This window comes from Procambarus clarkii, chromosome 43 (assembly GCF_040958095.1).
Source record: "Procambarus clarkii isolate CNS0578487 chromosome 43, FALCON_Pclarkii_2.0, whole genome shotgun sequence".
NCBI classification, from domain to species: Eukaryota; Metazoa; Arthropoda; class Malacostraca; order Decapoda; family Cambaridae; genus Procambarus; species Procambarus clarkii.
Genome location: NC_091192.1, coordinates 32,193,138 through 32,205,637, shown reverse-complemented (window position 1 = coordinate 32,205,637; position 12,500 = coordinate 32,193,138). Strand labels below are relative to the sequence as shown.

At 46.7% G+C, this 12,500-nt stretch overlaps 1 protein-coding gene across 5 annotated transcripts in view; it reads right to left on the bottom strand.

Annotated features, from left to right (window-relative positions):
* The window catches only part of Pka-R2 (cAMP-dependent protein kinase type II regulatory subunit), a 342,071-nt gene that overhangs the window by 32,433 nt on the left and 297,138 nt on the right, over nt 1–12,500 (bottom strand). For all 5 annotated transcript variants that reach the window (XM_045738870.2, XM_045738869.2, XM_045738872.2 and 2 more), the window contains one exon: nt 7,178–7,261. In XM_045738870.2, the coding sequence (XP_045594826.1) occupies nt 7,178–7,261 (84 nt within the window). The remainder of the gene's footprint in view (nt 1–7,177; nt 7,262–12,500) is intronic.

The window sequence follows — 12,500 nt, the reverse complement described above, 5'->3', positions numbered from 1 at the left end:
TAACACACTCGTATGGCGTTTCGCCGGTGCTTTGGCATGGGTTCGTATCCTGGCCGGGGAGGATTGATCGGGCGCCAATCCTTAACTGTAGCCTCTCTTCACCCAGCGGTGAATAGGTACCCTGGTTGATAAACAATTTGGCGAGTCATATTCCGGGGAACATTAGGATTAAGGACCTGCCGGAAACGTTACGCGTGCTGGTGGCTGTACAAGAATGTAACAACTCTTTTATATATAAATAAAAAAAAAGGACAAAAAAGAAGCAGCACAAGGCCCTCAGCGCACGTCTAGCGCTAATCTTTAATGAGTCCCTTACAAGGAGGGACTCCTTAAAGTGAGTCATTACTGCCCAGCTGCTGGAGGAAGGCTAATGTGGTGCCGATCTACATGAAAGGAACTTGAGAAGAAGCACTTAACTACAGACCAGTGTCGCTCACAAGCATCCCTTGCAATGTACTTGAAAGAATGATAAGGTTGTTCACCTAGAAAAAAACGAGTATATTCAATGGCAGCTTCATACTTGCTTAAGTAAGTATGAAGTAAACAACAACATAGATTTAGAGAAGGGAAATAATGCCTGACGAACCTCCTGGAGTTTTATGATAAGGTAACGACAATAAGGCAAAACAGAAAAGGATGGGCAGATTGTATATTTCTGGACAGCCAAAAAGCCTTTGATACAGTACCACACAGGAGGTTACTATACAAACTTGAGAGGCAGGCGGGAGTAGGCAGCAACGCATTAACATGGGTAAGGAATTACCTAATGGACAGGAGTCAGAGAGTGACAGTGAGGGGCGAGGAGTCGGACTAACGTAGAGTAACAAGCGGGGTGCCTCAAGGATCAGTGTTGGGTCCCATACTATTTCTCATTTATGTAAACGACTTGACTGAAGGAGTTGAGTTTTATATGTCAATGTTTGCAGATGATGCAAAACTAATGAGGAGGATTGAGACAGATGAGGATGGGGAAATTCTCCAGGATGACTTGAACATATTGCAGAGCTGGTCCGAGAAATGGCTGCTAGAGTTCAACACCATCAAGTGTAAAGTGATGTAAATGGGATCAGGAGCCAGGAGACCGAAAGGTCGATACGTGATCAAGGGAAACTACCTCCCTATAACGCCTATAGAAAAAGATCTGGAAGTGGACATAACACTAAACCTAACTCCAGAGGCTCATATAAACAGAATAACGTCAGCCGCGTACTCTACTCCGGCAAAAGTCAGAACATCCTTTAGAAACTTGAATAAGTAGGCGTTTAATCACTGTATACAGCCTGTGTGAGGCCAGTCTTAGAGTACGCCGCCCCATCCTGGAGCCCCCATCGAAAAAAAGACATAAGGAAGCTCGAAAAGGTGCAGAAGTTTACAACGAAACTCGTCCCAGAGCTGGGAGGGCAAGTTGCAACCCCCGCAAGCAAAACTAGGTGAATGTAACTAGGTGAACACACACACACACACACACACACACACACACACACACACACACACACACACACACACACACACACACACACACACACACACACACAGTGAGGAACATCAGAATAGCGTTCAGGAACCTGTGTAAGGAATTATTCAGAATCTTGTACACCACATATGTAAGACCAATCCTGGAGTATGCGGCCCCAGCATGGAGCCCGTACCTTGTCAAGCACAAGACGAAGCTGGAAAAAGTCCAAAGGTATGCCACTAGACTAGTCCCAGAACTAAGAGGCATGAGTTACGAGGAAAGGCTGCGGGAAATGCACCTTACGACACTGGAAGACAGAAGAGTAAGGGGAGACATGATCACAACCTACAAAATCCTCAGGGGGAATCGAGCGGGTAAACAAGGATAAACTATTCAACACTGGTGGTATGCGAACAAGGGGACACAGGTGGAAACTGAGTACCCACATGAGCCACAGGGACGTTAGAAGGAACTTTTTCAGTGTCAGAGTAGTTAACGGATGGAATGCACTAGGCAGTGATGTGGTGGAGGCTGACTCCATACACAGTTTCAAATGTAGATATGATAGAGCCCAGTAGGCTCATGAATCTGTACACCAGTTAATTGACAGTTGAGAGGCGGGACCAAAGAGCCAGAGCTCAACCCCCGCAAGCACAACTAGGTGAGTACACACATACACACACACACACACACACACACACACACACACACACACACACACGCGCGCACACACACACACTCCCTATGGTGTATAACAGGTCATTGGAAACAGGAGACCTACCGGAAAGTTGGAAGACAGCTAACATAGTCCCAATAAACAAGAAGGGTGACAGGCAAGAGGCACTGAACTACAGGCCAGTTTCCTTAACTTGTATACCATGCAAGGTGATGGAGAAGATCGTGAGGAAAAGGCTCGTAGAGCATCTGGAGGGAAATAACTTTTGTGACACACCACCAACATGGGTTCAGGGATGGTAAATCGTGCCTCACAGGTTTAATAGAATTCTATGACCAAGCAACAAAAATTAAGCAAAAAAGAGAAGGGTGGGCAGACTGTATTTTCTTGGACTGTCAGAAAGCCTTTGACACAGTACCCCATAAAAGGCTGTTACAAATGTTGGAGCAACAGGCAGGAGTAAAAGGGAAGGTGCTCCCGTGGATAAGTGAGTATCTAAGCAATAGGAAACAGCGAGTAACGGTGAGGGGGGAGACATCAGAGTGGCGAGATGTCACCAGCGGAGTCCCACAGGGCTCTGTACTTGGACCCATCCTGTTTCTAATATATGTAAATGATCTTCCAGAGGGTATAGACTCATTCCTCTCAATGTTTGCTGATGATGCAAAAATTATTAGAAGAATCAAGACAGATGATGATAAACAGAGACTGCAGGACGACCTGGACAAACTGGAGGAATGGTCTAGAAAATGGCTGCTAAAGTTCAACTCAGGAAAGTGTAAAGTAATGAAATTAGGCGAAGGGAGGCTGAACACAAGGTATCACACACACACACACACACACACACACACACACACACACACACACACACACACACACACACACACACACACACACACACACACACACCTGCACTAACACTGCCCGTTACTCTCTTATCTCCCCCCCCCCTCTCATCCTGGGCTCTGGCCTCTCCCAGCATGTAGACCTTCACACACACACACACATACACACACACACACACACACACACACACACACACACACACACACACACACACACACACACACACACACACACACACCTGCCACGTGTTGACACACATCTACCCAACACTACACAATTCCTCCACTCACTTAGTAACACCCCTTTCTGAAACAATCTACCAATCCGTTAAAAATGCAGCGTGTTAACAAAAATTAAAGCATCACAATAATGACGTTTTTCTATGCACTGGGCTCGATAGGCTCTAGGTGGCTTGCTTGGATTACAACCTTCCTGATTAGGCGAAACATTTGCATCTTCTTTTTTGTTTACGAAGTGACAAGTTGAGATAATGGACTGTTATATCCACCTTGACGTACGCACAATGGGGTTCTGGGAGTTGTTCTACTCCCTAAGCCCGGCCCGAGGCGAGGTTTGACTTGTGAGAGTTTGGTCCACCAGGCTGTTGCTTGGAGCGGCCCGCAGGCCCACATACCCACCACAGCCCCGGTTGGTCCAGCACTTCTTTTATAAAACTATCTAGTTTCCTCTTGAAGATGTCCACGGTTGTTCCGGCAATATTATGTGAGTTCTTAAGCCCACATAATGGTTCAAGAACCGGACTCTGATGTTATTGAAAAACCCCTTTCACTGCGATAAACTGATATGCTCGTTTCACACTAACAATCATCACTGTAATTGGCGCCTTTATAAGAATGCATCAAACATTCATCTCAACATCCTCAGAACGTTCGCCCTAGACACCAGGAGTCATCAAGTAGTTATGTGTCCCACGAACGAGACCTGTACATCTTTCCTGAAACACGGCGGATTTGTCTGTGTTTCTGAAACAGTTTACAGGCTCCGAAGCACTAAAAGGTTGTTTACAACAACAATAATAACAACCTTGGGTGGTGAAGTTTCCGTGATCATAAGCTGTTTATCGCAGACTGAGTCGCTACCTCCAAGGTCTTGTACGTGGACATGTAAATGATTAGTGAATCCTGAGCACTTGGCCCTCACTACAGTAGTTAGGTCTACCAACTGCAGCACCCTAACTAGCGGCTCCAGCACCCCAACTAGCGGCTCCAGCACCCTAACTAGCGGCTCCAGCACCCTAACTAGCGGCTCCAGCACCCTAACTAGCGGCTCCAGCACCCTAACTAGCGGCTCCAGCACCCTAACTAGCGGCTCCAGCACCCTAACTAGCGGCTCCAGCACCCTAACTAGCGGCTCCAGCACCCTAACTAGCGGCTCCAACACCCTAACTAGCAGCTCCAACACCCTAACTAGCGGCTCCAACACCCTAACTAGCGGCTCCAGCACCCTAACTAGCGGCTCCAACACCCTAACTAGCAGCTCCAACACCCTAACTAGCGGCTCCAACACCCTAACTAGCGGCTCCAGCACCCCAACTAGCGGCTCCAACACCCTAACTAGCAGCTCCAACACCCTAACTAGCGGCTCCAACACCCTAACTAGCGGCTCCAGCACCCTAACTAGCGGCTCCAACACCCTAACTAGCAGCTCCAACACCCTAACTAGCAGCTCCAACACCCTAACTAGCGGCTCCAGCACCCTAACTAGCGGCTCCAACACCCTAACTAGCAGCTCCAACACCCTAACTAGCAGCTCCAACACCCTAACTAGCAGCTCCAACACCCTAACTAGCGGCTCCAGCACCCTAACTAGCGGCTCCAACACCCTAACTAGCAGCTCCAACACCCTAACTAGCGGCTCCAACACCCTAACTAGCGGCTCCAGCACCCTAACTAGCGGCTCCAGCACCCTAACTAGCGGCTCCAGCACCCCAACTAGCGGCTCCAGCACCCTAACTAGCGGCTCCAACACCCTAACTAGCGGCTCCAACACCCTAACTAGCGGCTCCAGCACCCTAACTAGCGGCTCCAGCACCCTAACTAGCGGCTCCAGCACCCTAACTAGCGGCTCCAACACCCTAACTAGCAGCTCCAACACCCTAACTAGCGGCTCCAACACCCTAACTAGCGGCTCCAGCACCCTAACTAGCGGCTCCAACACCCTAACTAGCAGCTCCAACACCCTAACTAGCGGCTCCAACACCCTAACTAGCGGCTCCAGCACCCCAACTAGCGGCTCCAACACCCTAACTAGCAGCTCCAACACCCTAACTAGCGGCTCCAACACCCTAACTAGCGGCTCCAACACCCCAACTAGCGGCTCCAACACCCCAACTAGCGGCTCCAGCACCCTAACTAGCGGCTCCAACACCCCAACTAGCGGCTCCAGCACCCTAACTAGCGGCTCCAGCACCCTAACTAGCGGCTCCAGCACCCTAACTAGCGGCTCCAACACCCTAACTAGCAGCTCCAACACCCTAACTAGCAGCTCCAACACCCTAACTAGCGGCTCCAACACCCTAACTAGCGGCTCCAGCACCCTAACTAGCGGCTCCAGCACCCTAACTAGCGGCTCCAACACCCTAACTAGCAGCTCCAACACCCTAACTAGCGGCTCCAACACCCCAACAAGCGGCTCCAACACCCCAACTAGCGGCTCCAACACCCTAACTAGCGGCTCCAACACCCCAACAAGCGGCTCCAACACCCTAACTAGCGGCTCCAACACCCTAACTAGCGGCTCCAACACCCCAACTAGCGGCTCCAGCACCCCAACTAGCGGCTCCAGCACCCTAACTAGCGGCTCCAGCACCCTAACTAGCGGCTCCAGCACCCTAACTAGCGGCTCCAGCACCCTAACTAGCGGCTCCAACACCCTAACTAGCGGCTCCAACACCCCAACTAGCGGCTCCAGCACCCTAACTAGCAGCTCCAGCACCCTAACTAGCGGCTCCAACACCCTAACTAGCGGCTCCAACACCCCAACTAGCGGCTCCAGCACCCTAACTAGCAGCTCCAGCACCCTAACTAGCGGCTCCAACACCCTAACTAGCGGCTCCAACACCCCAACTAGCGGCTCCAGCACCCTAACTAGCGGCTCCAACACCCCAACTAGCGGCTCCAGCACCCTAATTAGCGGCTCCAACACCCTAACTAGCGGCTCCAGCACCCTAACTAGCAGCTCCAGCACCCTAACTAGCAGCTCCAGCACCCTAACTAGCGGCTCCAGCACCCTAACTTGCAGCTCCAGCACCCTAACTAGCAGCTCCAGCACCCTAACTAGCGGCTCCAGCACCCTAACTAGCGGCTCCAACACCCCAACTAGCGGCTCCAGCACCCTAACTAGCGGCTCCAACACCCTAACTAGCGGCTCCAGCACCCTAACTAGCAGCTCCAGCACCCTAACTAGCAGCTCCAGCACCCTAACTAGCGGCTCCAGCACCCTAACTAGCGGCTCCACTGCTCCTGTTATCATTCAACACCATCCTAACAGCTTCATCCCTTGATTATCACTAAGCACCATCTTAACAGCTTCACCATCTTAACAGCTTCACCATCTTAACAGCTTCATCACTCTGGTCTCGCCGTACACAACTGTACGAGGTTCATCTGTTATAGACACCGCACTCTGGAGGATCCCATTAACATAATGTAAATCAGGAATGGAGCTTGGATGCTCTCTATAAATCCACGTTAGCACTTCAATATGGCTAAAGAAAATGGAATGTTGGAACCTGAAGAAACAAATTAACACTAATGTGAACATAAATACATTCGCTGGGCCCTGAAAGAGTATAAGCAGCACTTGATGGGCCCTGAAAGAGCATAAACAGAACTTGGTGGGCCCTGAAAGAGCATAAACACCACTTGGTGGGCCCTGATAGAGCATAAACGGCACTTGGTGGGCCCTGAAAGAGCATAAACACCACTTGGTGGGCCCTGATAGAGCATAAACGGCACTTGGTGGGCCTTGAAAGAGCATAAACAGTACTTTGTGGGCCCTGAAAAAGCATAAAATGTTGATGGTGGGCCCTGAAAGAGCATATAGGAACTTAGTGGCCCTGAGAAAGTTTAAAAGTAGTGGGTGGAGACTGAGAGAAGCTAAGCGTAATACAATGTGAGCGCACACGAATGATTACACCAGCAACAACAACATCAGGCACAATGAGAAGAAATACTTACGTGATCAAGGGATCTGAAGAGGAAAATATTTTTGACTGCTTCTGACAACCTCTGTCGCTGTTCGTCTGACTTGGCGTGGATAATCTGAAACGAGAAAAGGAAAACATGTAATTACATGGACATAATGAACCCATCAACTCGCCCGAAGGATAAACATAACTTCTTTGTGTCAGCCTCAAGTCCTCCGGGGCTTTTTATCTTGAGATGATTTCGGGGCTTTTTAGTGTCCCCGCGGCCCGGTCCTCGACCAGGCCTCCACCCCCAGGAAGCAGCCCGTGACAGCTGACTAACACCCAGGTACCTATTTATTTTTCCTCAAGTGATCTGTTATTAGTTAAACTGGGATATAGGTTTGGCATAATAGTGTGTAGCCTACCCAGTATTAGGCCTGGGTACACTATACTGTTCTATAGTGTATTTGTCGATTGGTACACTGCTGTACACGCTACAGTAGGCCTATATATTCGGCCTATTCACCTGGGCTGAAGGAGACTCGAACCTCCGTTTATTTCCACGGATGTGTAGATGACAATTTTGTGATAAACAAACTTGAGTGTGTCTCGGCTGATTAAAGGAGCATTTAGGATATTTATGATGGATTGTCTCCTCGTAAAGGTAAGATAATTATCAGGAGAAAGCACTAAGCCAGTATGACTTTACAACACTCGTAAAGGTAAGATAATTATCAGGAGAAAGCACTAAGCCAGTATGACTTTACAACACTCGTAAAGGTAAGATAATTATCAGGAGAAAGCACTAAGCCAGTATGACTTTACAACACTCGGGAGGGGAAGGTAACTATCAGGAGAAAGCATTTAAGCCTATACTCTCCTTTATCCCAGTACTAGACAGGCACCCGGCAGTGCCCGGGGTTCCTCCCCCTTCCCTTCTCCCCACACCCACCCCCCCTCCCTCTTAAATTTTTCCTCCTCTCCCTCACTTCTCCCCTCTCTTCAAACATCTCCCCTCTTTGTCCCCTTCTTCTTCCCTCTATTCTAACACACCAAGTCCTCCATCCTTCTCCTCCCCTCTCTCTCCCCTGTCCCCTTCCCCACCCCTCTCTCCCCCCCTTCTTCCCCTCTGTCCCCTCTGTCCCCTCTCCCTCATCAAAAGTTATATAACGAAGCACTGAAACTGTTAAATAAATCTACAGCAACACAATCAATATCTCAGACTGCATGAAAATCACACTAGGAGAGGATGGGAAGGGGGTTTAGATGCCGATATATCTCTCTTAACGTGTGGCACTAGGGCCTATCCCCACTGACCTATGACACTCCCCTACCCCACATGCTTCATGTGTGAAAGTTGAATGAGTCATGCGTCTGGCCTCCATCCTTGGACAGACACAGACGCAATGAGACATATAAACACTTTATTCGAGTTTCACAAAACTTCAGTCAAGAATTTTTATTAGAAAATCTAAAAAAATCATAATTTGAGAATAATTAATTTATTGCTTAAAACAACTGAGTCGCGTTTGTGTTCTAATGACGGGGTACCCATCTATTCATCCATCCTTCTATTTCTACCTCTATCCATCCATTCATCTATCCATCTACACCTCTATTCTTTCTACCTATTTATCCATACATCTATCCATATATTTATACATCTATCGTTTCATGTATCCATAACTTCGACTTAGTAATTATATATCATCCAAAAATTCAAACATTTATCAAACAAAAATATATCAGACAAAAAAAAATGTTTTTGTATTTGTCGATAGCCGAGGAGCACTTGATTCCTTAAGCAGTCGAAACCCAGTCTTCATGTCCATAGTTGAGGATTGTAAGAAAAGGATAACTGAGATACAGCTGAAAGGTCACAATGTGAAATTCATGTGGATTCCATCTCATGTTGGAATAGTGCTCAACGAGGTGGCGGATGACTTAGCCAAACGTGCCACATCAAAACCACAAGTTGACATCGAATGCGTTTTCACAATGAGACAAATAAGAAACAAAATCAGAAATATTCAGGCACAGGCAGAAGTGGAGAGGAGAGGTATAATGTATGAGAGTAGTCAAACCATGCAACACTACATGTATGTGAGTCAAAACACCAACATTTCACTTATGGTAAAAGGAGAAATGCTTGGAGTGACTCTGTGTACATGCGGCTCAGGCTTGGGTACAAATATTACTGGGAATATGGGATAGTTGTTCATGATAATGACACGAAGTGTATACTATGTGGTATGTTAAGGTCTCACACTCTTGCCCATTATGTTCTTGATTGTCCGTTGATTAATGTATATAGAAACACTGAGATAAGGACTGTTCCTGAACAAGTAGCCTGGATGTGTTACAACGGAAAGGTTGATATTCCGGAGATATAAGAACTTTGCACCAAGACAGTAAACTTTTGTTGAATTGTCTGAATGTCTATTGTATATTGTTTGTGTAAAGTATTTGTGTATACATCTGGTAACATACTACATGTGTAAAGAAAAAAAATGTATATGTTTCTCACTCAGAATGTTCGGTAATATGTTTATTGTTTGTGATGCGTGTATTATATATATATATATATATATATATATATATATATATATATATATATATATATATATATATATATATATATATATATATATATATTTTCCATCTACCCATCTACCCATGCATATATCAACCTTATGGCCCCAAGGCCCGGTCTCCGACCAGGCTTCCCGGTTGGTCGTCGGGTCAACCAGGCTGTTGGACGCGGCTGCTCGCAGCCTGACGTATGAATCACTCACAGCCTGGTTGATCAGGAAACCTTTGGAGGTGTTTGTCCAGTTTTCTCTTGAACATCAATCTATCATCTATCCATGTAACAATCCATCCACCTATACTGCTATTCATCTATGAATATATTACCCATCTACCCATATCCATTCATCTGTGCATCCATCTATGCTTCCATTTATCTATCCCTCTATCTTTCTGTCCATCCATCCAATTATCTATCAATCTATCTATTGGTTTATCCATCCATCTACTCAACTATCTATCCATCTACCCATCCATCTATTTATGCATCTTTTCGTCTATCCATCCATCGACTCATCTATCCATGTCTCGATCTATTTATCCATCCATCGACTCATCTATCCATGTATCGATCTATTTATCCATCCATTGACTCATCAATCCATGTATCGATCTATCTATCCATACATATATTCACCCATCTAAGTACCATCTTTATATCTGTCCAGTTATCTTTCTATCTATATATTCACCTATATCTATATCTTTATATCTGTCTATCCATCCAGTCATCTATCCATCCATCTATGCACCTATCTTCAATGTATATTCTGTTTTCACCATAAACTTCATTTTTTCCTCTTTTTAATTCAGATTTTTTTTAGTTCATTCCAAACTCCACGGTAATCGCACACCATATTTCACATTTGACTATGAAAACGGCCTGCCTGGGGTTGTGGATAATTCCTGATACTTCTTAAATAATTTAGCTAGGGCGACCTGAGGCCAGATTCACGAAAGCACTTACGCAAGCACTTACGAACGTGTGCATCTTTCCTCAATTTTTGACGGCTTTGGTTACATTTATTAAACAGTTTACAAGCATGAAAACTTTCCATTCAACTGTTGTTATTGTTATAAACAGCCTCCTGGTGCTTCGAAGCTCATTACTGTTTAATAATTGTAAACAAAGCCGCCAAAGATTGAGAAAAAGATGTACAGGTTCGTAAGTGCTTTCGTGAATCTTTAACCTGACGAGCACATGTCCATCCGCAGACCATCTCCTCTCAACCCCCTGCGGGTCCCTCCAGTGTGAGTCGAAGACGTAGACCACTGTGCTACAGGAGCCCAATGGCTGGGTGGATGGTCTTGTGTTAATCACTTGTTATGGAGGAAGTAGGTCGTTATTTATGCCTCCCACCTGTATATGCGGACCTGCTGCGTCTTGACGTTGGAGTCCTTTGACGTCTCTTCTCCTGAAGACGTCTCTTTCCATGAGTTCTTTCGTGGAAAGAACCACCACATATTTCATTTCATATTTCACATATATTTATATAGATTCCCCTCGGTATCTTCTATGTAGTGATCATATCCTCTCTGAATCTTGTTGCATGATATGACCCTCCATTCCAACATTTAGTCTCTCCTGCTACTGTGTAATTCACCGAGTTCAAGCTCATCTTCACTGGTCGATACTGTCCCATCTGCAACTTTCCTAGCTTACAATAATACTACTTTTCTGGTTGCCTCGCCTGCCAGAATATTGTGGAGAAGGTGGTCCAATACGTATCAACTGGGTGGCCAGTCATGCAGGACTACCAGCGAGTGACACTGCCGCAGACGAAGCTCCAAACTCTGCCATGGGTAAGACTGAGTGAGGCAGCCTGAGCTTGAGGAACAGTACAGTCATAACCCTGTGAATTTTGTGAAGAAATTGTTAGTTCTTTCTAAGACTCTCCTTAAATGTGTTATGTTTGTCTGTGCCAGACGGTGCAGCAGCAGCAGGAGACTAGTGGTGTGGCCGGAGCAGCAGCAGCAGGAGTCTGGTGGTGTGGCCGGAGCAGCAGCAGTAGCAGCAGGTTCTCCGGTAGTTCTGCGGAGTCGTCACGACCAACAGAGACGCGGGTGGTTGAAGGAAGAGGTGGGAGGGGCATGGAGACGGCCTTTTTTCCTGACCATAAAAGGAATGGATTTTGCTTGTCTCACTGGAGCCCCCCGCCAGGACACCTCTCCACGGGCCGGGATGGGGAGGGGGGGGGGAGTGGAACGGGTCGGCGTAAGCCGGTTTTGTGCGTGTTTTGCTTGGCATTGAAAATGTTTCCAGGGCGGGGCGAGGCGCTAATCCTCAAACCGCCAGGCATATCTTCGCCAGATATACCTGGTGGGGCGTGCACGCACGCGCGCACACACACACACACACACACACACACACACACACACACACACACACACACACACACACACACACACACACACACACACGGTACAAACACCATACCGACTAGGCTACGTGAAACAAGGAAAGTCTGTACATTTCTTTGGCAATTGGAAAACGCAAAGGCACACCGAGATATGTATCAACGTGTCCACATGTTGTATATACACACAGACATGTATCAACGTGTCCACATGTTGTATATACACACAGACATGTATCAACGTGTCCACATGTTGTATATACACATTGAGACATGTATCAACGTGTCCACATGTTGTATATACAGACATGTATCAACGTGTCCACGTGTTGTATATACAGACAGACATGTATCAACGTGTCCACATGTTGTATATACAGACATGTATCAACGTGTCCACATGTTGTATATACACTGAGACATGTA